The sequence below is a fragment of the Oryzias melastigma genome, linkage group LG18 (assembly GCF_002922805.2).
Source record: "Oryzias melastigma strain HK-1 linkage group LG18, ASM292280v2, whole genome shotgun sequence".
Classification (NCBI taxonomy): Eukaryota; Metazoa; Chordata; class Actinopteri; order Beloniformes; family Adrianichthyidae; genus Oryzias; species Oryzias melastigma.
In genome coordinates this window covers 18145629-18171789 of record NC_050529.1, presented here as the reverse complement: position 1 = coordinate 18171789, position 26161 = coordinate 18145629, and the positions used below count along the sequence as shown (strand labels likewise).

At 42.4% G+C, this 26161-nt stretch overlaps 2 protein-coding genes across 2 annotated transcripts; both read left to right on the top strand.

The window, feature by feature from the left end:
- Window positions 1-2762: 2762 nt before the first annotated feature.
- Window positions 2763-13369, top strand: klc2 (kinesin light chain 2). Its single transcript, XM_024288655.2, has 14 exons — window positions 2763-2891; window positions 5168-5413; window positions 5490-5820; window positions 7150-7366; window positions 7444-7633; window positions 7707-7880; window positions 7951-8050; window positions 8391-8440; window positions 8551-8618; window positions 9855-9963; window positions 10119-10271; window positions 10346-10470; window positions 11405-11462; window positions 11533-13369. Exons 2-14 carry the CDS (start codon window positions 5186-5188, stop codon window positions 11614-11616), a joined length of 1887 nt encoding a protein of 628 aa, XP_024144423.1. The 5' UTR covers window positions 2763-2891; window positions 5168-5185; the 3' UTR covers window positions 11617-13369.
- A 63-nt stretch (window positions 13370-13432) lies between these two features.
- On the top strand, window positions 13433-26058 carry prkd4 (protein kinase D4). Its single transcript, XM_024288654.2, has 18 exons — window positions 13433-13596; window positions 13701-13870; window positions 16640-16778; window positions 18830-18961; window positions 19039-19193; window positions 19279-19474; window positions 21481-21561; window positions 21648-21804; window positions 21877-22000; window positions 22083-22160; window positions 22239-22455; window positions 22528-22574; window positions 22645-22717; window positions 23243-23349; window positions 23427-23588; window positions 23667-24033; window positions 24103-24188; window positions 25271-26058. The coding sequence occupies exons 1-18, from the start codon at window positions 13461-13463 to the stop codon at window positions 25400-25402; spliced, it is 2559 nt and encodes an 852-aa protein (XP_024144422.1). The 5' UTR covers window positions 13433-13460; the 3' UTR covers window positions 25403-26058.
- The last annotated feature ends 103 nt before the right edge of the window (window positions 26059-26161 follow it).

Sequence of the window (26161 nt, the reverse complement as noted above, 5' to 3'; positions counted from 1 at the left end):
TATTCATGTCGGTTGCTTACCTTGTGTGTGAGATGACTGTATGTACTATGACTGAAGCAGGTCAGTGTGCTGTTTTTAAGAAAAAAAAAAGGCACAAACCCGACAAGAAGCTTCACTTTAAAGCTCCTGTTTTGTCAAACTGTTGTGATGTTTCCATCATAAAGAAGCAGCCCTGGTGCTTTCACTTTACAGCCTTTTTTTTTCTTTTGAGCTTCAACTAAAGTCAGCTCCTCTGCAATAAATGTATTGAACAAATGTGCTTGTTGTTGTATTTTAATGAATTTCTATGATGAATCAACAAAATTAGGATTAAATTGTTATTTCTACTCATTAAATAGTCTGAAAGCAGCTAAATTTGATTAAAAAAAACAAAAGGATTACATTAAAAAAGGCAGACTGAACTATTTATAGTATTGCTTTATTTCAAAATTTTATTTTGTTTTTGTCCCTCATCATATATTATTATATTATGATTTTTGACGTCAATTTAAAGCCCTATAAAATGTATTTCTGAAGTAAATAGTGACATCACAGCCAGTTTAAAGTAAAGGGGAGATTGCTGGTGATAGGACGAAGGAACTAAAAGTACGGTGGCCAGCAAAGACAGGAATTCATACATTAATGGAAGTCTTGATGTTTGCTTCTTAGGACATCATTAGTTGGTTTCTAGTGGTTTTCTTCAAATCTGTAGTAAGGGACATGAATACATAAGAGGGGAGTCATTTAATCCAAAAACTTTATAGCCTTTAAACTCAAATTAATGTGTTAAAAAATGTATTTCAGTTATTTAAAATAGGTTTGACTAGATATGTATCTATTACATTTTGATTAAAATTTAGATCTATTTTGTTCAGTCGCAAAAAAAGTGAGTTTTGCTGATTCATCAAAATAACTCCTCATTTCTACTGACAGGTTCAGTTCAATCCGGTATTTTGAGCGTTCCCATTGTAAAATGGACCCTTTAAATCAGTGTTGTCAAACATACGGCCCACCAGATGGTTTATTCCTGCCCAGTCATGAAGAGAAAAAAAATAAGACCAGCATAACAAGGGAATAAGAATTTTTAGGACTTTTCATTTCTTAAACATTGGCTTTGATATATGAAATCTATACATGCATTACCGTTCAAAAGGAAGAAAGGTTCCTATTTTTGAAAGAAAATCTTTTTTTTTCAGTGGGTATGGCTTAAAACTAATCAAAAATACACTCTATACATTATAAATGTGTAAATGGTTAAAAAAATTTCTATCAGCTGCAAATGTCTATTTGGTGCATTACAGGTAATAAGAGGCCCATTTCCAGCAACTATCACTCTAGTATTCTAATGCGTTTGCCCATTAATAGATGGTTAGAAAATCCATGTAAAATCATAGCACAGCTGACGGCAGTTTGGCTGGTTAGAGAAGCTATAAAACTGACATTATTTTTAGCATTTTTGAATATCTGGAGCATCACATTTGTGAGGTCGATTGAACGGTCAAAATGGCCAGAAAAGGATCATTTTCATGTGAAACTCAACAGTCTATTATTGTTCTTAGAAATAAAAGCAATTCCATGAGAGAAATTACCAAGAAACTGAAGATTTCCTTCAATGGTGTGGACTACTCTCTTTAGAGAACAGCACAAACAGGCCCTAACCAGAGTAGAAAAAGAAGTAGGATGCCCCGCAGCACAACTGAGCAAGAAGATAAGTAAATTAGGGTCTCCCGTTTGACAAATAGACGTCTCACAGGTCCTCAACCGGCAGCTTCATTAAATAGTGCCCACCTAATGCTAGTGTCGGCATCTACAGTGAAGAGGCGAGGCACATCTGAGACAGGCTAACAAAGGAAAAATATGAATACAGTTTAAAGAACATAGATGCTGGACAAAGGAAGATTGGAAAAAAGTGCTATGGATAGATGGATTAAACATTGAGGCGTTTGGATCACACAGAAAAACTAAAAAGATGCTGGAGCAGTGCCTGACGCAATCACTCATGTAAGGTGGAGGTGATGTGATGGTCTGGGGTTGCTTTGGTACTGTGGGTGATTTTTTTCAGGGTAAAAGCATCTTTAAATAAGGAAGACTGTCACTCCCACTGTGGGTGGCACTTGATTCTTGATTGCACCCAATTTCATCCTACAACAGGACAATGACCCAAAACACACCTCTAAATTCTGCAAGAACTAGTGGGGTAACATTTCTCCAGGTTACCTCAACAACAGCTAGAATGCCAATTATGGAGGACTAAATGAGCCAATTTAAATAAATACATACACTATTAAATATGTATTTATTGATTTCCACTTTTATTTATGTAATGCTAATTGTAAATAATTAATTACACATGTATTTAATAATTTATATTTATTTCAAATTGTCTGATTTAGTCTTATAGCCAAACGGTCTGCTATGCTGGAATTGGTGCATGAAAAATTAAGTTTTAAGGAAAAAGTAATTTCAAATATATTTGTTTCTAGCTTTGTCTTGGCTCTATTTTCTATTCATTTTACAACTCATTTGGTAAATAAAAGTGTTAATTGTAATAGAAGGCAAAAAAAGTTTTGTTAACATTAGTGTAGATATGAGCAACTTTAACAAAAGTAATAATTTGTTTATTTATAGACACGTTTTCGAATTTCTCAACATAATATTTAGATTTTTAAATAAAACGTTTTTGCTAAATGACTTTTATAATTAAAATTATGAATACATGTGCTAATTACGCAAGTAAATCGATCGAAAATAGTCTACATAACTGGACAGGATGGACAGTCCCATTTGCTTTTATTTTGAAAACTTACCGGAAGATGCCGGGAGTGACGCAGCCTGACGCAGGTCGAAGCATCACAACATTGAGCTGCTGCTTTGTTCCATAGTCGGGAAGCGCCGTACTGTCTTCGATGAAGGTAACCTACTTTTAACAAATATATATAAAAATGACGTACTTATAATGTTATATTGTATTGAGATGTAAATTTATTTCGTTTTTCTAATCAGAACATGTCATTATGGCTCGCAGTCGGAAATACTTTTACTGTTTTTCTTTTTTTTGCCGACTGTCGTGAATTTCCATAAGCCCGTGATTGATAACGGACAGCAGCCTTCCAGGCGCAGTAAAATAGTGCGCGACTTATTGTGCATCCCTGGTGTAAAACGCCGGAGCTCGGCCTGTATGTGGAGAGCCGAAATGTGAATATTTTGGAGGGATTTTTTGAAGAAACCCAGCTGATAAAATATGGATTTGATGAGTTTCGTCCTTGTCGGTCACCTCCATTGATTCGCTGCCAAGACAAACGTCGCCTCCCTCCCGGTCTCAGGCCTCGACGCATCCGCCGGTATTTTCCTCCTTTCATCCTCCAGCTTAAAACACTCCCGTTAAACGTGAACCTTTTAAAGCGACAATTCATTAGATTACATCCTCTTGTGACACATGACAGTTAAATAAAACGAGTTAGGAGCGTGAATATTGGTGCATTGCAGTCGGTGCACGAGGCTGATGGGAGGGGGTAGATGGGGGGAGTGGAACGGCCAGGGGAGGGGCGGGGGGAACAGGTGCGCCGTCAGAGGCGAAGCGGGAAAAGTGATTAAGTCACGAAGTCGTAAATGTTCGCGTTCTGTCGCAAAACTGTCACGCAGATTTTTTTTTCATTGTGAAAACTTTAAAATTGTAATGTATAATATAATAACACTACACACAATTGTGTGGCATAATTGTTGAAGGCTGTATTGAAAATATGAATTAAAATATTTAGTTTTATCAGTAAAGGTTTTTAACAAGACTATATTTAGTTTTCTAAACTAATATATATGACGTTCGTTTTTTTTTCTTGTGTGTGGTGGTTCCTTGTTTACCAGGACAGTTATGTCCTATAAATAATCTGCAATAAACAAATTCCTTGAAGTAGCTAGCTTTATTTTTAAAATATTTACTTCACGCTATACATTTTCACAGACAGAGATCTAAGTTCCACTTCATCTTTTCATCTAAAACCATTCCCAGTGTTCTTTTAACTATGGTTATACCATTTTTAGCCCTAGGACATAGTTTCTGCAGAGCGGCGGTATTTCTTTTGCTATGAGCTGTGGGCGGGACTGTTTATGCAGCGAAGCTCCGCCCCCTTCCCTGATTCAGAGAGCTCCCTTTTTATACCCTCACCTAGTTGCTCACACTCTCGATTGGACAAAAATGGTAAGTAAGGGTACATAACAACTTTTTTTTTTTTTTTTTTCAAAATTATGTTTGTTTGTTTTTTTCTTTAAATGTTAAAGACACAATTTTTCATTTTACTGACTCAGGTGTTTCTATGTTTTGATAGAATTTAGTGGAACATTCACATGTAATTTATTGCAGAAAAACCTCTAATCAAACAACCACACAGATGGACACTAACACAAGGAAAAATGCTCAGGTTAACGTCCTCATCATCTCTCTAAGCTGATCCATTTCATTCCTAACCCTGGATACTGGGGGCTTCTAATCTCCATTTTGGCTCTTTTTCCAGCATTAGTTAAGCTTAAAAAGGCTGTATTAGCTGCATCTGCTCAGCTCACATAATTACTGGTTACAACACATGTTATAGTCGACATCCACTCAACAGCAAACCGGCAATGGTTTTTTTTTTTTTTCTGAGATTACACTGTTGGATTAGGATCACAACTGAACTAAATAATGTGACTTTCTTACTGAGTCTGTTTTTTCCCACTTAATGAAGTTTTGACATTTCTGTTGTTGGATCTTCTTTGCTGATCTGTTGATTGACAGTTCTCAGTAAAGGTGACTCAGTCAGAAGGTTGCAGAAGCACCGAAGAGTTTGACCTTCCTGCAGTAAAAACATATAGTCCTCTAATATACCTGGTTTCTTTCTGTCTAATGTTACTAAGGCCCTTCTAGAGGGCAGCTTATGCACTGATGAAATATAAACTGGTTCGATGCGCTCTCATTTCCTGCTCGACAGCCTGCCTGCACTTGGTTGGAGTGTGTTTTGTCAAGCTGCTTTCAGGAACTGTTACATTGATTTTGAGATCTGTTTTGTTGACTCATCTCTGAGCTAAACGGATCTTTAAAATCAACTTTTCTGTTCCCTCTTCCTCCAATGTGAACAGTCCGGATACAAAGAGCAGCTGCTGTGTAGGTTTTGCTGACTTGAATTTCTCCAAAGAAATGTTTTCTCTTCCACCTCAGTGTGAATGAAACCAGGCAATGTCCACCATGGTTTATCCTCGTGAAGAAGCTCTGGAGCGACTGAGCCAGGATGAGATCGTCCTCAACACCAAAGCGGTCATGCAGGGCCTGGAGACGCTGCGCAGCGAGCACACCCAGATCCTCAACTCGCTGCTGGACTGCACTCAGCCGCCCGTCGCCCAGGAGAAGTCCGGCTTGCTCCGGAAGAGTCTGGAAGACATCGAGCTGGGCTTAGGAGAGGCACAGGTGAGACGAGGAACACAAGCTTGCTTTGTTCTCAAAATTCATCAAGTAATAAGTGTTTAATTTTTTATCCCGTGAGGTCATCATCGCCCTGTCGGGCCACCTGAGCGCGGTGGAGTCCGAGAAGCAGAAGCTGCGCGCGCAGGTGCGCCGCCTCTGCCAGGAGAACCAGTGGCTGCGGGACGAGCTGGCGGCCACGCAGCACAAGCTGCACTGCAGCGAGCAGAGCGTGGCTCAGCTGGAGGAGGAAAAGAAGCACCTGGAGTTCATGAACCAGATCAAGAAGTTCGATGACGACGCCTCACCAGCAGAGGAGAAGAGCCAGACATCCGGAGGCGGAGGGGGAGGCGGGGACTCTTCAAAGGACAGTCTGGACGACCTGTTCCCCAACGATGATGACCAGGGACCAGGTATGACGTCAGCAGGCTGGGAAGAAGGGTTCAGGCCGAGGAAAAAGGCCAGTTTCTCTGTAGTCCCATTAGGGCTGCCACAAACAATTATTTTGATAGTCGACTAATCACAGATTATTTTTTCAATTAGTCGACTAATCCGGTCATGTGCAAAGTGGATGTAAAGCACAAATCTTAACCATCATTAGTTTTAAACTAACTGCAAACTAGATATATGGCATTACCTGTGATAATGCTAGTGCTGTAAGCTGAATGTGGCTACTGAAAATGCTAGAGCTGATAGATGAAAATGCTGAAGCTAATAGCTAAAAAATGCTGAAACTTATAGCAAGCTAAAAAAGCTGAAGCTGATAGTTGAAAATGCTGAAGCTAAAAGCTTGCTAAAATATTAGCTAAATGCCAAATTAGCCCCAAAAAAGGAAAAAAGTCTAATTTTGCCAAAACAGGTAGCATATTGTTAAAATAGTAGCTAAACTAAAAATTAGCCAAAAATGGCAAAATGTGTTAATTTTCCAAAAAAAAGCTAGCTATCACAATGCTACAATATTAGTTAAACTCTAAATTATCCTAAAGAAACTGGAAAAAAATGTCTAATTTTGATAAAAACAGCCAACATAATGCTAAAATGTTAGCTAAAGTCCAAATTGGCCTAAAAACTGGAAACATTTCTAATTTTGCCAATATTTTAGCATATTGCTAAAATGTTAGCTAAAGTCCAAATTACACTGGTCTAAAAAATAGAAAAATGTGTAATTTTCCCCAAAACTGCTAGCCTAATGCTAAAATGTTAACTAAACTCCAAATTAACCTAAAAAACTGTGAAAATGTCAAAATGAGCCAAAACAGCTATCATCTTGCTAAATGAAAAAGGCTAAACTTCAAATTACCCTTAAAAACCCAATTGTTGCCGAACATTTTAAACTTTGAATGGTGTCTCTAGCTGAAAGTATTTGCAGAAGTTTAATAGTCGACTATCCGTGGGAGCCCTAAGTCCCATTTTTATAGCTAAACATCCAAATCTATCAGTCTACCATAGAAGTATATCTTCACAATCATTGCATACTTTTAACAGCAAAAGCGACCAAAGGTTTCTAACATTTTCATTTTGTTTCATTATTCATAGAAATTAAAATTACTAGATGTCAATCTTCTGAAATGTATCCTTTTTTACCCGATCATATAAAGTGATTTTGATGTAGTCAGGTCTGTGGGCACCTCTGCTTGTTGCTATGGTTACAGATGGGAAAGCTCAAAACAAAAATCCACAGGCGTATCTTCTTCCATTACTTCCCATGTTCTTGTGTGTTTACATATGGTGTTTTCCCACAGCTCAGCCCAGCGGGGAGGTGGCGGCCCAGCACGGGGGCTACGAGATCCCAGTGCGCCTCCGGACGCTGCACAACCTGGTGATCCAGTACGCCTCCCAGGGGCGCTACGAGGTCGCCGTGCCCCTGTGCAAGCAAGCGCTGGAAGACCAGGAGAAGACGTCTGGACACGACCACCCCGACGTGGCCACCATGCTGAACATCCTGGCTTTGGTGTACAGGTGAGGAGTCTGCACCGCGGTGTTCTGTTCCCCGTCGACAGGATTAAAAACAAAAACTATTTGTTTGTGTCTTTAAGGGACCAGAACAAATATAAGGAAGCTGCTCACCTGCTGAATGACGCCCTGGCCATCAGAGAGAAGACTTTGGGAAAGGACCACCCAGCCGTGGCTGCAACCCTCAACAACCTGGCGGTGTTGTATGGAAAAAGAGGCAAATACAAGGAGGCGGAGCCTCTTTGCAAGAGGGCGCTGGAGATCAGAGTGAAGGTAAAGGTTTGCACACGTGAACACAATCGAATGAGCAGGCGGGAATTTGTGTTGCAAATGTGTGTGTGTTCAGGTCCTGGGGAAGCTGCACCCAGATGTGGCCAAGCAGCTCAACAACCTGGCCTTGCTGTGCCAGAACCAGGGCAAGTACGAAGAGGTGGAGTACTACTACACTCAAGCCCTGGAGATCTACGAGTCCCAGCTGGGACCTGACGACCCCAATGTGGCCAAAACCAAAAACAACCTGGTGAGTGCGTCAGCTGGACGGAGATGACATCTTTGATGTGAAAGCACATATTCACGCCGTTTCTCTGCAGGCGACGAGCTACCTGAAGCAGGGCAAATTCAAAGATGCAGAAGTCCTGTACAAGGAGATCCTGACCAGAGCACACGAGAAGGAGTTTGGATCTGTAAATAGTAAGTGAAGCCTGGACAAACGAAGGACATCAAACTCCACCTGCATTCATGCTCAGCAAAAGCTAGAATGACTCTGGAGGTTGACCACACCTGATCCTAGCTTCAGTTCTCAGCAGGACGCAGGATTATTCTGCGATCATCAGCGTGTAACACGGCTTAATGCTGATGTTTCCCTCCTGTCTGCCTCACTAAGTCTGTGAAGCCCTCTCTCGTCCTGCACGGAAGAGTCTGAAACAGCCGAGTCATTACAGCATTCATCCACAGTCAAAGCATGATATTGTCTTCTATGCTGTTGAATTGACTTTGAGCGTGTTCAACTTCTTTTATGCTCACTCTGCAGATGACAACAAGCCAATCTGGATGCACGCAGAGGAAAGAGAAGAAAGCAAGGTCAGCTGTTTATATCATTTCTATCCTCCAGCTGGCAAACAGTGAAAGAGCTGATGAGGACAACAACTACATTCCAAGTTAGTTTGTGTCTCACCTGCCTTTCTTCTCAGGGTATCCGGAAGGACTCAGGTCCGTATGTGGAGTATGGGAGCTGGTATAAAGCCTGCAAGGTTGACAGGTGAGCCAGGATGTGTGGAGTGTATAGGAGCACTATCACAGTTTATTTATTTATTACAAAAAGTGGTAGTGTAAAGTATTGAGTTTGTTGTGTTGTCACAAACTTTAAATAAACATGTTTCTAATATTTTAACCCATTAAATGTCCTTAAGTTTCACAAAGAGATTTCTGTAACCAGGAAGTTTGCCACAGGAAGCTTTGAAGTAAAAGAAGCCTTGACTGTATATGAGAACTGGACTGAGTGATCCCTCCCCCGTCAGGTTCCAAACAGGAAGTACCCGCTGGCTCCAAGAAACCGTAATTCCTATTACTCAGTCATTTTTTTTTTGACAGAATAACCATTCTAAAATCTTCTTGCTAATCCCAATTTCTTTCATTTTTTTTTATTGTGAGTTATTCTGCAGGGCAATCGAATGCCTCAGTAAAAAGAATGTGGTTCCCTCTGGCCCCACCTCCAACGTTTGATTGTTAGATTCTCCCGAGCCGGCTTTTAGTTGTAAGGATGTGCACTTCCAACAGGCTTTCTTATGATTGCTGACAGTTGTTGCCATAGAAACATTGACTCAGACCAATCCCTGTTGTCTGGCTCCAACATGGCGACATCTGTTTTGCGGAAAAATGGTGACTGAATAAGCTTAATTTCACTTGAGCCGAATTAAGGCATTCTTTGGGCATTTTGGCCAGCGGGTGTTTTTTTTTTTTTTTTTTGGCATGTGGGGGAAAGAGGGAGTTACTCAGTCCAGGTCTCTATATACAGTCAATGATGACAGCACGCTTGTCCAGTCCAGTTCTCTTATACAGTCAATAGTGACGGCCCACTCACTCAGTCCAGTTCTCTTATATAGTCTGTGGTGAGGTCAGACTAAGTCTGGTTCTCTTATACAGTCAATGGTGATGGCACACTCACTCAGTCCAGTTCTTTTTTTACTGTCAGTGGTGACAGAGCACTTGCTCATTTGCTAAGTCAGAAATTCTTAAAATTAAAAAAAATTTAAATAGGCAATAAAAAAAATCTGCCAATTGAGTTGGAAAAATTATCTTACTGAGATTAAGATTATTTTGATATAAAAAACTTTATTGATAAGATTATATTTCTTGCAAGACAGAAAATGAAACAAAGGATTTTCTACGTTCTTGAGATTTAGTTTTTCAGTCTATTTTTTAATGGATGTGAAAAAATGAACCATATTTATTTCTAAAGTTTTTTTTTTTTTTAATCTCCATTTTTCTTTCAAAGTCCAACAGTGAACACAACCCTGAAAAGTCTGGGAGCGTTGTACCGTCGTCAGGGCAAACTGGAGGCAGCAGAAACTCTGGAAGAGTGCGCCAGCAGGTCACGCAAGCAGGTATGCCTGGACGACAGGAATATTTACAGCTGTTAGATTAGTTTGTGTGCCTTCACTTCGTTAACCAGATGAATATAAAGAGTGTGATTTATATTCATGAACTTCTCCAAAGAAAAGATGGCCTGACCACTCAGCGTGAGCTCTTCATCTCTTAGGGCATTGATGCCATCAACCAGAGTAAAGTGGTGGAGCTGCTGAAGGACGGAGTGGGCGGAGGGATCGACAGACGACACAGCCGGGATGGCGTCGGTGGGTCGGGGGGTCAGCGAGGGGATGGAGAGGGCGACGACTCAGCTGAGTGGAATGGGGCAAGTAACCTTCAGGTATAGTTCATAGTCTCATTTCATTCAGCTGTAATCAACGGTCCTGTGTTCGGTTTCAGGAAGGAAACGGCTCTCTGCGCCGCAGCGGCTCCTTCGGGAAGATCCGCGACGCCCTGAGAAGAAGCAGCGAAATGCTGGTGAAGAAGCTGCAGGGCAGCGGACCCCAAGAACCCCGAAACCCAGGGTGAGTCAGCAGAAACATGTCAGGTTTGAGTGTACAAAATAAATCACTTTATTTTGAAAAAAAACTTTAAATGTTTATAAAACTCCCAATAGATGGTGTACTGCAGATATATTTTCTTTTCGTTTTGGTGCAAAAAATGATTCTGCATTCATGGAAGATTTGTTTTTTTTCTAACGTCTTTTTTTCAGCCATATTTCCAATTATTCCAGCACTACATGAACGCAACATTTCTTTAAGTTTGTTTTTTTTTTTTTACCTGAGAAAATTTCACTTTAAAATGAAAACAAAAGTTTATAATTAATAACTCCGCTATCTTCTGTTTTAAATTGTATTTATTGATTTTATTTTGCATGTTTTCGTCCAGATTCCATGTTATTTATTTAAACTCTAACGAGGTAGATTACCAAATCACTCCTTGCATCTGCTTCTGTTAAATTTTAGAACCCTTAGTGGCTCAGAAGTCAAAGAGTTTGCCCACCCCTGCTCTAGTTGTTAGTAAGATGCGAGTTTTGGCCGCCTACTGACGTACAAATGTCGAATGCATGGGGAGGCGATACACAAGTACACACAAACTATACTCTGATCGTCTATTTTCCTCATTTCTAATACTCAGTAGTGAGGACTTATCACACGAATAGCACTCATGAGTTTCTGGTGCAGTCTGCAGGATTTGAGGGGCTTGAAAATCTATATGATGCGTCTACGTTTCACCTACATGCTAGGGCTTGCTACAGCCCGCAGCATACCCGTAGACAAAAAACAACACATTCTCATGCCAAAGTTGTCACGAATCGACATTTGGTTAAGGACCCCTCTGCGTTTTTATTTCAGACAAGACGATAAAAAGAATGCGATAGTTAGTTAATACATTAAGAAAATTGTATTTGTGTCAATTGACAAATGTTAATTTGTATCCATATTTGTGTCCATGCAGAATGAAGAGAGCCAGCTCGCTGAACTTCCTCAACAAGAGCACTGAAGAAACCACACAGGTACCACAACAGTCTCAGTGGGGGGTGAGTTAGCTCACAGCTTTAGCAGCTCGTCCTGCTCTGTTCTCAGGATGCCAACTCCGGCCTGTCGGACCGCCGGGAGCTAAGCGCCAGCAACGTGGACCTGACCAGACGCAGCTCCCTGATTGGTTAGAGAGGTGGGACCCGATGGGACCAATGAGGAGAGACCATTTGCACGTCAGCTCACTCATTCGCCACAGCAGCATACATTTACTGTTTTATTTATTGAAAAAAAAGAATATTAGTACACTTATGTCACATTGCTTCGTCATGTGAACTGCTGCCATCAGTCTGAAATATTAGGACTCTCACATTTATGAGCATGCTGCTTATTAGAAAGTGGAATGTCCACACCACACCCGAACGCCTCGCGATCTCAACTCAGCACCAAAGGAGCTTGTTTAAGGGAGTTTCTGTGGCGCCACCGTCAGTTCAGACAGATGCACTGCACTTTGTGTATTCCACGCACTGATAGAAGCGTCCACAAATGATGGAAGCAAACAAAGTACAATCTGTCCGACAGGAGAAGATTTATCTAGGATTTAAAGAAAAGATTAGCTCGAACCATTTCAACCTCACCTTTTTGCCTTTTTTGTTTTTTTAATGGACCGTTTTGTGATTTTTCTGTATATTTTGCGCACTTTTATTGTTGTTATTTTTGGTCTGTGGACTCCACATCAGGCGAAGGAGCGTCTTAGCTAGAAAACACATATCTGAAGAGGGAAGACTGAAAAGGAAAAACAAGAGGAAGAAGATAGATTTGAAAGAGGAACAAAAGTGGAGGTTGGTTAACAAAAAAATCCTCTGTCCAAAATCATCTGCAGACTAGAATCTAGTATGGAGTCTAAAGTGTATTTACGCTCTTTAAATGTGTGTTTTTTGTTTGTAAAAATTCAGACATTTTCAGCTGCCGAGGAGCATGGGAAATTCTTTTACATCTGTGATTTTGCAATCATTCCAGCAGGATAATCAAGGCCGTTAAACAGTCCTCATTTAACACCTTTTTCCCTCTTGTTTTGTAGTAAACGTCATTTTATGTTGTTAATTTTTATTGGGAGGATCTTGGTCTCAATCAAAATCTGACTGTAGATCCTCCCTACAAATCAATCCTGTTTTGCCTCTGCGCTTTTATTTTGAAGGTTCCCACGAACTCTAACTGAATGTTACTTTGATGTTGTTTACACGTTGATTGTGTTCCTGATATAAGAGAATCACACATAAGAGTGCTTACAAACAAACAAACAAAACGAGTTCAATGAATGTACACGTTTTCTAAAAGAATCTGCTGCAGTGACATCACATCTCTCTTCAAGTCCTGGTAATGCAAGAACAATAAGGAAATCCTGAGTTTGTCTCTTTAAATAATCAGCTCTAGATTGTTCCGCCTTGTGCCGCTCTTCATTTGTAATGAAATGTTTGCAACAACAAAGAGGAGAGGGGAGGGGGTGGTGAAGGAAGTGGTGAAGGAAGGTGTTTGTTTTTGAAATGCCATGAGGGGAAAGTGCTTGAAAAGCGCATGTACACACTCATCTTTGTCGGTGTCTGGACTGGAGGATGATGGAAAATGTTGAACACTTTAAAAAAAAAAAGGCTGTGACGCTCTTCATCTGCAGCTTTGGTCACACAAACTCTAAAGAAATCATCCAGATTTTGCTTTTCTGAGAAAAGACTGGTGTAAATATTTCCCTTCAGTCACTGGAAGAAGCTGTTCCCGTCGGTTTTCCTTTTATGTGCTTTTAGTCCAAATATTTATGCTGGTCAGGTGATCGTTCTCCGGCAGATTTGTAGGTATGAAGGTCTCGTCCGTGTGGAAGAACTCTATAGAAAGTGGTAATCTAACCTGTATTTTATTCTGTGTCCAATAAAGATCAATTCCACTTTTTAAACGGCTTCTGTCTCGATAATTTTTATGTTTGTGTGTTCACACCTGGAAGTGAGTGTGTTAACCCGGTGCTGTACTGCTGGGGGTGGTGGTGGATGGGGGTGGTGTCACTGCTGTTTCCTGTGTCATCGACTCACAAGTCCCTCACAGAGGAAACCAGACCACCGCGCTTCTTCACGCTGACAGTCAGCGGTGATAGCGATCAGAGCATGACTGACACAGGATTTCGCAGTAAGTTTCCTCGCCATGTCGTCTCTTTGCTGCCATTATTTTGGGTTTCCCCTAAAGGTCATTGAGGTTTAATCAAACTGAATTTTAACGCTTCATTCGTCCAGGTCACTCCACAAGCAGCGGCTCCATGTCGGAGCTCTCCTCCTCCAGCTCAACCATGTCGGCTCTGATCCAGTTCAAGCTCGGCCTGTACACGGAGATGGTTCGTGTCTCGGTCGGCAACCTGAGCTACCAGCATGCCCAGAGGCTGGCTGCTGAGGTCATCCAGCGCAAGGTAAACACAGTCTCGCACACGCGCCTGCGTCGCTTTGATCCCCTCCCTGCTGAGAAGGCCTCAACTGAGGAGTTCAAAAGTATGTAGATGACCGTCTGCTCCTGTCAGGTCAGAGGTCAACCTTGTAGACACGAGCACTCAGGGATCCTGCAAACGTTCTGACCTGAAAGAATGACGGATCCCCTCTGACCTAGATCGCTGACATGCTTCACATCGTTTTCAAACCTTTGGTCTACAGGAAGTGAACTCTGAAAGGTCATTAATGGAGGAGTTGGGTCAACATGGCTCCAAAATTAGAATTAAAAAATCCCTCAATCCTTTATTTTATTTATTTTTTATTCTAGGGTTCAAGACTACCTAATGCTATTTTATTTTAGTCCTTGAACAATAAATTCAACAACAATAAATACACTTTTTTTTTTAGGGATAGAACTTTAAAAGCGCCATACCATGCGTTTCTTAAACCTTTCAAAGTAAACTATATCCATATGTATTATAAATTACCTTTGGAACACTAAAAAACAAATTATTTATGACATATGGTTTATTTTGTGGACTCTTTTCATACCCGGAAGTACATCGACTCGATCTCTGAGGCTCCGCCTTTCATGTCATTTCATGACGTCAGCCTAGTGCCGTCCTCGTCAGCGTGTCACCCACAAAAACAAACATCCAACTTTTTTATTGATGTACATACAGTGCAGCTCGGGCGTTTGTCCTCAAAATTTGGCATGGACAGAGTGGCGATGATGAAGCCTGTCCTAATCAAAAATCCTTTATGCTTTCATGCAGATCATTTTCCTGCAGACACAGGTACCTTTCTGTCTTTGCTCAATAATCCATGTTCAAACCGGTTCTTCAAATTAGTCACTTGCTTTCTCCACCAGGAAATAGTCTGCTCCTTTTCTCCACCGGGAAATAGTCTGCTCCCTTTATCCACCAGGAAATTGTTTTCTCCCTTTATCCACCAGAAAAAATAAAATCTGCTCCCCAGTCCAGAAATAGTCTTCTCCATTTCTCCTCCAGGAAATAGTCTACTCCTTTTCTCCACCAGGGTATAGTCTGCTCCATTTCTCCTCCAGGAAATAGTCTGCTCCTTTTCTCCACCAGGAAATTGTCTTCTCCCTTTATCCATCAGAAAATAGTTTTTCACTTTATCCACCAGGAAATGGTCTTCTCCCTTTATCCACTGGGAAATAGTCTGCTCCTTTTCTCCACCAGGAAATAGTCTGCTCCTTTTCTCCACCGGGAAATAGTCTTGTCCCTTTATCCACCAGGAAATGGTTTTCTCCCTTTATCCAACAGGAAAAGAGCTACTCCCTATCTCAGTCCAGAAATAGTCTTCTCCATTTCTTCTCCAGGAAATAGTCTGCTCCTTCTTTTAACCAGGAAATGGACTGCTCTCTTTGTCTACCAGGAAATAGGCTCACAAACCTAGCTGATCACAGCTAGGTTTGCGGAGAAAGTGTTAATGCTGGCCTGGGTGCGGAGCAGACTCTTCCTGAAGGGGTGGTTCTCAACTTGTGATGTAAGCATGTGAGGACCCACTCGTTTTCGTGGGTATGGTAGGGGCTGGTACTCAGAGCGCAGGATATAAGAGGATTATTCAGAAATGCCTGAATGTATCAAAATACTGCTTTGGGGTTGTTTATGGTGAGGAATGAACAGTATAATACACTTAAAAGCTCAAAAAGTAGATTTTTCATTCTTTAAACTTTATGTGAAGCTGACCTGGTTCCTCCTCAAAGCTCAAAGGCAACATTTGCTCACTCTAGAGCTGCAGCTGTTGCTTTTTTCTTCTTTTGTGTTACAAGGCCTCTGCGGTCGCCCAGCATGCAGAAAACTTTCCAATCACCACTTCTCTGTAACACACAGACACGAGCAGGCGAGCTTCTGCTTGTGTGAGTTTTTGTCTGTTAACAAACCGCTTTGCCTCCAGAGTGACCACACAGCAGCAGCACCAGAGAAATCCTCCTGTCCGCACTGTAAAATGAGACATCCTCGTGTGAGGGAAAAGCAAAGGTCCAAAAAAAACAAGCACAATATTCAGAAATCTTATCAGATATTGCTCAACATTTGGCTGTTTTTAGGCTTCAGTGGTGACACGCTGTGGGTTGAAACTGAAACGGATCAAGTCTAAGTTCAGCTTTCTCCTTGAAAAATCTCCACCTAGCAAAGGCCTTTTGATTTGTTTGTGTTCTCAAGCTAACCATATTGCTCCATCATGTATGTCAGGTAATGTAAAATCTTCGTTTGCTGCTGGATGGGGGAGGAGTCAGCAGGGTTTTCTCAAAAAAATTATTTTGGAAGTCTTTTTCATTCGACAGCAGTGGATGCAGTTTATTATTTATGGAGTTTTTGTTTTGTTTCATCTTCCTCACAGATAGTTTAGAGTCATGGAGCTTTTGTTTAACCCTTTAACACCTGAGGAGTCATCGATGACGCCTAAACACAAAAAAAGCAGAAAGAATCTGTCTGCAACGCTTAAAAAAATCAATGCTGCCTCAAAATGCTTTGTGCTTAAGATTAGATATTCTTAAAACAGTTCATCTTCTTTATCGTGGCTGGTGTTCTTCTATCTGCTTGTGTTTGCGATCAACACTCCTCTGATGTAAACAAACTAAAAAGGTCCTATTTCAACACTCATTCAGACAAAACGGAGGGTAATGTTTTTGTGTTTTCATCATGATAAAAATTCCCCAAAAACATGCTAAAAACACAATTTTCTTTGGATTAAAAAAAACAAATCAATTTTTTGTGTGTGTTCAGGCTCCAGATTGCAGAGTGGTGGGCGTCGGGGAGAAGATCCTCTTGTTCAGACATCAGCCCGCCTCTAAGCAGATGCTTCACCGGCTGACAGCCGACGATGAGCTGCAGGACGGAGACCTGATCGAGGTCATCATTTCAGGTCAGATCTGAAAAGAGAAACGTTTGGTGGAGAGGTTTATGTACCACAAATAGGTTAGTTTATTTATATAGCTCATTGAAAACCAACGTTCTATACCCGAAGTGCTGTACCGTCAAATAATAAAATACCAAAAAAATCCATCCACAGTATAAGAACAACAAAAGATAAAAATCAAACAAAAGCAAATTTAAACAATTAAGGTGGAAACTTGAAAAGTTAGGCTCAGATATTAACCTTTTAATAGAATCTTAAAATCGATTCTGAACTAAACTTCAATCCAATAGAGAGAAGGAAGCTTTGGAGTAATGTGATTAGATCTTTCTGCTCTGTATTCTGCACCATCAGCTGATCATGAAAGGAATTCAATACAGCCGGTAATAAAAGTATCAGTAACTCACTCTGAATCCGTTGGAGGATGACAGCTCATAAAATGAAAACTATTTTCAATGACTGGGGTAATTTGCTCAGATAATATTAAAGGACCTAAAATGATTTTAAAGTTTCTTGAGAGTCTGGTGGTTGTACAGTGTAAATGGGCCTCTAGAACCATCAAAACCATCAAGAAGGTTTGACCAAAACAGTGATTTCTGCTTTAAGATTATTAAGACGGTCCAGACCAACATGTCTTTAAAACACATAAATGTAAAAGCTGGAGAGAAGCTTTTTTTTCTTGTAGAGGCGAGTAAGTCAGTGAGTCGTCAGCATAGAGTGAAGATTGTGCGTGTGTGTAATTCTTGATTTGTAACTCATGCAATACATTTTGTGTGAAACTTACAATTGTGTATTCGCTTGTTCAACAGTAACAAAATACAAAAAATACAATTTACAAATGCACAGTTACAGCAGCTCAAAACTAACCACACAAACAAACCTTTAAAAAGAACGCACAAATGGCCTTGTACACCAACACATTCTCACTTCCAAGTCATCACATACTGACGTTTGGTTCGGCTCCCTCCGCGTCATTTTTTTAATGTTTGGGTGTCCTGAAGTCGTCGTTTTTTTTTTTTTTTGAAGTACTGGCTGTTCTCATTAAATCCCTGGTCCCCAACCTCTGGGCCACTAACCAGAATTGGTCCAGTGCAACAAGACGTAGCTCCCCAGTACCGCAAATCCAGCACTGCTAATCCGTTTCCAGTACCCTAACCCTAACCTGACACCGAACCAGATGCAGTAGCGAACCGGTACTAGACGCTGTACCAGGTGCGAACCAGTACCGGGTTAAGGTTAGGGTACTTATACTAGACAGGTCCCGAGGACCAGTGTGCATCCTGTACCACGTCCCGAGGGTTGCGAACCCTTGATATTAAGAACAGCCTAAAATAACGAGTTGGGGAGATCCAAAACGTCAAGAAGGTTCCTTAGCTAGAAGTCAACGACTTGGGGATGAGAATGTGGGGGATACAAACACAAAAAACACATTTACGCACAAATCTGATGTGAGACTCTTTTCACGTCTCCAAGATTCATGATTAAATGAGGCTTTTAAATGATGCTAGAATGCTGGGTCAGAGTTTACTCATCAGTCCCTTTGAACTCAGATTGTGAATAATATCTGGTGAAAACTTACATTTTCCCACTTTCTTAAACAGATGCCTGTTAATATACAAAAGTATAAAAAAAGTAAGTATATTAAAAATATGGGTTTTTAAAACAGTAAAATGCGGTTTTGTGCGTGTGTGTGTAACAAGCAATTCATGTGTACATTTTAATGATTTGTGTGTAGTTAGTTTTAATCTGCAGTCATTTAAAGTTTTATGTGTGTTAATTATATTTTTTTATATATATATTTTTATATATATATATTTTTTTTGTATTTGTAACTTTTGTAAATGTAAAGACTTAATTGCACACAGTTACCACAAAATCACAAAAGCTTGAACAGATCCCAGAAATGTCGGCAGAAGAAGCTTAACGTTAATGTATGTTTAGGTCAACCGAGTGTTAGCATTAGCCGGCCATGGGGAAATCCCATTATACTTTAGCATCAAGCTAATGGAGTTTAGTCTTATTTGTTAGATTGTCTCTTATTGTGTTTACGTCCTCCTCAGGATTGGCGTCGGTCACAGAGGTGAAGATCCGCCCTCACTCTCTAGCTGTGCACTCGTACCGCTCCCCCACTTTCTGCCACCACTGTGGGGAGATGCTGTGGGGTCTGGTCCGGCAGGGCCTGAAGTGTGACGGTAACCTCCCCCTGATCCCGGACGCCATCCATACCATCTGGACCAAAAGTAAAACAGCTCCTTCTGCTCCTCTGCAGGTTGTGGATTAGACTTCCATAAACGCTGCGCTTTGCAGTTACCCAACGACTGCAGCCGAGCTCGCCGCCAAGTTAGCTCCAGCCTCTCGCTGTTCCCGCCGCGGCGGTCCCAAACGCACTCACTGTCCTATCAGGCCGGAGGCAGTCTGGAGGAGGTAACCGAAAGTCATCTGACCAGTAATCACGTGGAGATGAAGCGACAAAAACTGAATGTCAATAATGGTCATCCGTCTGCATTAGATCAGCATGTCCAAGCCCTCCTCCAGGCCTCCGTCGTGGGCGGAGCCTCCAGTCTGGCTGGGAGTGGGATTAGGAGACAAAACCAGAGCGCAGGTCCCTCACACCTTCTACATCCACAGTTACACCAAACCCACCATGTGCCAGTACTGCCACCGGCTGCTCAAGGGGCTCTTCAGGCAGGGCATGCAGTGCTCAGGTGAGAAGCCAGGAGGAGGAGGCCTTCCTTCTGCTGAAATTTGACAACTCGTTTCAAGACTTGTATTTGAGTGTGATGTCACAGTATAGAAATTTGTGTTCTAACAGGGAAAAAAACATTTAAAAAAATCAGAAACCAATCATATACTTGCAGTAAGACACGGTGGGGAAAGAGTTATGGTTTGGACAGCCTCAAAACCTTTAATTTTGTCATCGCTGATCGTGATCTTCAACTCAATGAGGTGAATGTGAGACAGTCTGTGTGTTTAAAAACCTACTCCAATGAAAACTGTGTTTTTGTGACCCAAGAAACGCTCGTTCAGTTTAATGTTCAAACTTCATGACTTCTTAAAACTTCTGGTGAGAAATCTACAGGACATGTTGGGATGGATCCTATATGTATCTGAGAATGGCGTGGGAAGACGACAGGAGAAAGGGAGTAATTATTTTTAAAGATTATTATTCTGGTGGAGAAAAGCAGCAGACTATTTCCTGGTGCAGAAACGGAGCAGACTATTTCCTGGTGGAGAAAGGGCGGAGGGTATTTCCTGGTGGAGAAAGGGAGCAGACTATTTCCTGGTGCAGAAAGGGAGAAGACTATTTCCTGGTGCAGAAAGGGAGCAGGCTATTTCTGGATCTTGAAAGGGAGCAGACTATTTCCTGGTGCAGAAAGGGAGCAGACTATTTCCAGGTGTTGAAAGGGAGCAGACTATTTCTGGGTCTTGAAAGGGAGCAGACTATTTCTGGGTCTTGAAAGGGAGCAGACTATTTCCTGGTGCAGAAAGGGAGAAGACTATTTCCAGGTGCTGAAAGGGAGCAGACTATTCCCTGGTGTTGAAAGGGAGCAGACTATTTCTGGGTCTTGAAAGGGAGCAGACGATTTCCTGGTGCAGAAAGGGAGAAGACTATTTCCTGGTGCTGAAAGGGAGCAGACTATTCCCTGGTGCAGAAAGGGAGAAGACTATTTCCAGGTGCTGAAAGGGAGCAGACTATTCCCTGGTGCAGAAAGGGAGCAGACTATTTCCAGGTGTTGAAAGGGAGCAGACTATTTCTGGGTCTTGAAAGGGAGCAGACTATTTCCTGGTGCAGAAAGGGAGAAGACTATTTCCAGGTGCTGAAAGGGAGCAGACTATTCCCTGGTGCAGAAAGGGAGAAGACTATTTCCTGGTGCATAAAGGCAGAAGGCTATTTCTGGGTGCAGAAAGGGAGAAGTCTACTTCCTGGATCAGAAAGGGAGAAGACTATTTACTGGTGCAGAAAGGTAGAAGGCTATTTCTGGGTGCAGAAAGGGAGCAGCCTATTTCCAGGTGTTGAAAGGGAGCAGACTATTTCTGGGTCTTGAAAGGGAGCAGACTATTTCCTGGTGCAGAAAGGGAGAAGACTATTTCCTGGTGCAGAAAAGGAGCAGACTATTATTCTGGTGGAGAAAGGGAACAGTTTTTTTGCTTTTCTGATGATGAAGGATGCATATAAAGAAAATTAAGCTCAAAATTACAATGAACAGGCTACAGGCTCTCTAGTCCAAGTCATCAGCAACTGGGCCCCAACAGTCCCACCCACAACTCAGAGGCAAGTTTTAGTTCCTGCTGCTCTGCCAAAACTGTCCAATAAAAAGACACAGATTTTAGGATTTTTGCTAAAACCAACATATTTCTAATTAAAAGACCACTGGGAACGCTTGGAAAATAGGTGAAAAGATGATCAGTGTGAGACTTCAAACTACACTGACGTGATCTTTGGCAAGAGGAAAGAATAAAAGCACAAACCTCAAAACTTCTCCACAACCTTTGGACTTTAGTTTTTAGAGTTGAATTTCCCACTCTAGATTAGTGGTTTTTACATTATTTTTAAGTAGATTTTACATTTTAAAGTTGATTTATTTTATTTTTAAAAAATAGGTGTGAAGGTCACACAGAGCTGTTTTAAATGCTGCAAAAACTCTCCTGCATTTAGGTTGACCTTTTTTTGTATGATACATGCAGTTTCTATCAAACCTCTTTTTCTCAGACTGCAGGTTTAACTGCCATCGGCGCTGCGTGCCGTTAGTCCCCAGAGACTGTCCTGTTGAGAGGAGAGGCGACGGTTACGGTGAGCAGCAGCAGCGTTTGTCTGTGGGATGTTAAAATCAACATCTTCTCGTGTAGTTTTGACATTTTTTCTCGTTACTTTTCCAGAACCTGTAACAGGCAGTCGGAGCTCCACCCCCAACCCGGAAGACATCGAGTCCGAGTTAGATACCACGTCTCTGGATATGTCAGATGACGAGATATTCACAGACTTCGACCTGCTGGCTGAGATCAACGAGGCGGAGAAGCTTCGAGAACCCATGAGGTCAGGAAGTCTCAACGCTCTGATCACTTCATCCCTGCTGTTTCGTTCTGACGCCGCCGCCTCTTTCCTCAGCCCGTGCTTCAGCAGCAACATCCCGCTGATGAGGCTCGTCCAGTCGGTGCATCACACCAAGCGGAGGCCCGCCGGAGCGCTGAGAGAAGGCTGGCTGCTGCACCACACCAACACAGACGCTCTGGTGAGAGTCCAGAACTGCTGCTTTCTCCTCCTGACTCTGTCCAAGGCTTCCATGTGACGTTCAGATGTGTCTGATGTGTCAGAGGAAACGACATTATTGGATCTTGGACTGGAAGAGCATCACTCTGTACCAGAATGAGACCAGCACTAAATACTACAAAGTATGACCTCCAACTTTGATAAGTCTTATTTTTGTTGTCGTTTTTGGTTGGAGGTGACCTCTCCTTTTTCTCTGGCAGGAGATTCCTCTGTCTGAGGTGCTGCAGGTTCGAGGCCCATCCCAGCTGTCCGTGCCAGTGTTGCCAGGCGACGAGGCGCACTCCTTCGAGCTGCTGACGGCCTCGCTGGTGTTCTGCGTTCAGGCCGGAGTGGAGGCGGCGTCCTGGGAGAGCGCCATCTGTCAGGCCCTGATGCCGATGCAGAGCAGCAGAGGACGGGCGGAGCAAGAGCAGCAAGGTGAGAGTACCACAACCAAACATGTGCTATGTAACTAACCGCTCTTCTAATGAGCAATCTTCATTCATCAAGTGTTTAGCGTCCTGGTTCCAGATCAAGATAGAGGAGACAGCGACGCGGTGAGGATCCCTTCATAAAACCCTTCAGCACAATTTAGAAAAGACTCACAGCTCACTGTTGATGTTTCAGGACATCAGCTCAGTCTATCAGATCTTTACTGACGACGTTCTGGGTTCTGGACAGTTTGGAGTGGTCTACAAAGGTGAGATGACTTTATTGTGTGATTTATTAAAGTCCAATTCCGATCATCAAAGCATATTCAGCGCTCTTTTAAGTAACTGGAGCTGTCCAGACTCACAGTTTTCAGAATGGAGCGGAGCGGGCAGCTTACTGTCCACCCAGCGTGCGTGTTTCTACGTCACAAATACAATCTTTGTCAAACTGCATTTTTTTGTTTGGGGTTCTAATATAGAAATACTCAGAAATATAATTTTTAGCTTAATTTTCTTAACATATGGCCTCCATCATCAAAAAAATGACATTAAAAATAGCAAAAACACAACTGAAATTCAATAAAATGGTGATTTAATGGAAATCTTTATTTGTTAAAGCTTATTATTGATTTCCTTCTATCCGACCCTTCAGCAAATATTTATAATCATTGCAGCCTAAAATGGCTGATGTTGTGGGCAGCTTTTGTGAAAAATTGCGAGAAAAGTTGCTATGTTTTCAATATATATATATTTGTGATTTCAAAACTATCTTTAAGGTTCTGGTCATCTTTCAGGCACTCACAGGAAGTCGGGTCGAGCGGTCGCCATAAAGGTCATCGATAAAATCCGCTTCCCCACCAAAGTGGAGAGGCAGCTGAGGAACGAAGTGGCCATCCTGCAGGTGTTTCTCTGTGATTTGGTCCATTTCTCACCACGTCTTACACCCCAAACTCACACTTTTAGTTGTGTTTGGTTCAGAAACTGTCCCATCCCGGCGTGGTTCTGTTGGAGGGGATGTTTGAAACCGCAGAGCACGTCTTCGTGGTCATGGAGAAGCTCCACGGAGACATGCTAGAGATGATTCTCTCCAGCGAGAAGGGCCGACTCCCCGAGCGCATCACTCGCTTCCTGGTCATGCAGGTGAGAGCCCCCCCACCCCCTGCTATGACCTAAAGCCCCGCCCCCAAAACCAGAGTTCTCCGTGTTCGCCCCGTGCAGATCCTGGAGGCCCTGCGGTACCTGCACCTGAAGCACGTGGCTCACTGCGACCTGAAGCCGGAGAACGTGCTGCTGGCCTCCGCAGACTCCTTCCCGCAGGTGAAGCTGTGTGACTTCGGCTTCGCCCGCATCATCGGGGAGAAGTCCTTCCGGCGCTCGGTGGTGGGAACGCCGGCCTACCTGGCGCCCGAGGTGATCAGCAGCAACGGCTACAACCGCTCCCTGGACATGTGGTCCGTGGGTGTGATCATATACGTCAGCCTGAGCGGCACCTTCCCCTTCAACGAGGACGAAGACATCCGGCAGCAGATCACCAACGCGGCCTTCATGTACCCCCGCCAGCCCTGGTCCTCCATCTCACTGGAAGGTACTCTATGATAAATATTCTGAGGAACGATCCCCGACATTTCACTGATTGCTTTCTAACTCCCTGCAGCTGTGAGCCTCATCAACAACCTGCTGCAGGTCTCTGTGAAGCGCAGGTTCACTGTGGGGAAAGCTCTGGGACACTCCTGGCTCCAGGTCAGTGTTTTTAGCACCTTCAGCCAGCTGAAGGACTAATGCCGTTTAGTTCGTTTGTAATGTAACGATTCTTCGTGGATCAGTAAAAAAACAGATTTAAACTCGTCAGCATGTTCATCGTTGCAGAAGATAAAAAAAATTGGTCTGTCTCGGCCTGTGCCTGAATTTAGAAATGCAGAGATGATGACATGTCTCCATGCAGGCTCCTGTGAGTGTGCTGGCGCGCCTGTGAGTGCGCGGCCGTGCCTGTGAGTGTGCTGGTGTGCTTGTGAGTGTGCGGGCGCTCCTGTGAGTGTGCGGGCGCACCTGTGAGTGTGCTGGTGTGCTTGTGAGTGTGAAGGCGCTCCTGTGAGTGTGCTGGTGTGCTTGTGAGTGTGCGGGCGCTCCTGTGAGTGTGCGGGCGCGCCTGTGAGTGTGCGTGCTCACGTGTGAGTATGTGTGTGCGCACCTGTGAATCTGTGTCCACACCTCTGAGTCATTGAGTGTATGGGCGCACCTGTGAATGTGTGCATGCCTGTGAGTGCGTGCACACGCACCTGATTGTGCGTGCGCGGGCTCACCTGTGGGTATCTCATGGTAATTGTAAATTTAGCTAATATTTTAGCACAATGCTAGCTGTCTTGACAAAATTAGAAATGTTTCCAGGTTTTCACGGTAATTGGGAGTTTAGCTAATATTTTAGCATCATGCTAGTTGTTTTGACAAAATTAGACTTTTTTTTCCAGATTTTTAGACTAATTTGGAGTTTATCTAATATTTCAACATTGTACTAGCTGTTTGGCAAAAGTAGTCATTTTTCCAGTTTACAGCAGCTGCATTCAGCTCACAGCATTCACACTTGCATTATCTCAGGTAATGCCATATATCTTGTTGTCTATTTGTATCGAATCCTTTTCTGTTAGTAGGAAAACAGTTTGATGTAAAGGGCAAAAAGAAAGCATATTTGGCCTTAAAATACCTTTAATTAATTTTGTTGAGAAAAAAAATTTGGAAAAAATCGTGACTTTTAAACTGTGAATCGAATCGTGGCTCGACTGAATCGTTACATCCTTATTCATTTGTGACCGTCTTTCTCGTGGCAGGACTTCCAGCTGTGGTGCGACCTCAGGCAGTTCGAGCTGCGTCTGGGCTGCAGGTATCTGACCCACCAGGGAGATGATGACCGCTGGACGTCCTACACTCAGCAGAGTGGGCTGAGCTTCCCTCCCTCCTGAGGCAACAGGTCAGGCGCCGTTCCTCAGCCCGGAGCCAAAGCTACACTTCACCTGGAGAACATTTAAAAATAAAACCCACCACACAGACAACTGTTGTTTAAATATATGACTTTCCTTTTTTATTGAAATGGTAAGTGAAAGTCCATCGCTGGACAGACTGAACTGAGGATGAGGAGAACGGAGCAATAAAAAGGCCTAAAAACGCGCAGCAGAGTCGACTCGCACTGATTCGTTTATTTGTTTATTTTTTTGTCGTTTTCTGCTCTTGTTCCACATACAGCATCAATTATTTTTGTCACAACTTTCCTGACGCCTCGCTTATCTTCATCTCTCCTCCTCCTCCTCCTCCCCACGTTTAACTCACAAGAGAAACTTCGTTCTTCTCTTCCATGTCACCATCAGGCCATCTTTGTGTTTTACCCACAGTGCTCTGCTCTCTGCCTGCATCTCCAGCGCATTCGTTTGTTTTTAGTTTTTCTTGCCTTCATTTCCTCCATGTGTTCCTGAGTTTCTTAAGGCTTTTTTTCTGCAGCCTTTTTGTGGGGTTCAGTCAGTGACGGCATTTCTATCCTTTAACATAGCATGCATCTGCACAAAAACTGACCAACCAGCTTTTTTATCCTTGAATTACCCTTCTACAAAAAAATATAATAAAATATAATAATAATCTGAGAAAGAAAGCAGGAGTCTCTGCTCAAAACAAGTGTCTCCGAGGCAGCCGTGTGTTCTTTTTGCATATTTTCGACAATTTGAGCAAAG

Coding starts and splice junctions, on each gene's coding strand:
- klc2 (XM_024288655.2), top strand. CDS start 5,186: ATGTCCACCATGGTTTATCCTCGTGAAGAAGCTCTGGAGCGACTGAGC. Junction 8,051..8,390: donor GGAGTTTGGATCTGTAAATA/GTAAGTGAAGCC, acceptor CTCACTCTGCAG/ATGACAACAAGCCAATCTGG. Junction 10,272..10,345: donor ACTCAGCTGAGTGGAATGGG/GCAAGTAACCTT, acceptor GTTCGGTTTCAG/GAAGGAAACGGCTCTCTGCG.
- prkd4 (XM_024288654.2), top strand. CDS start 13,461: ATGGGGGTGGTGTCACTGCTGTTTCCTGTGTCATCGACTCACAAGTCC. Junction 22,161..22,238: donor CCAGCACTAAATACTACAAA/GTATGACCTCCA, acceptor TTTCTCTGGCAG/GAGATTCCTCTGTCTGAGGT. Junction 23,350..23,426: donor ACGAAGTGGCCATCCTGCAG/GTGTTTCTCTGT, acceptor TGTTTGGTTCAG/AAACTGTCCCATCCCGGCGT.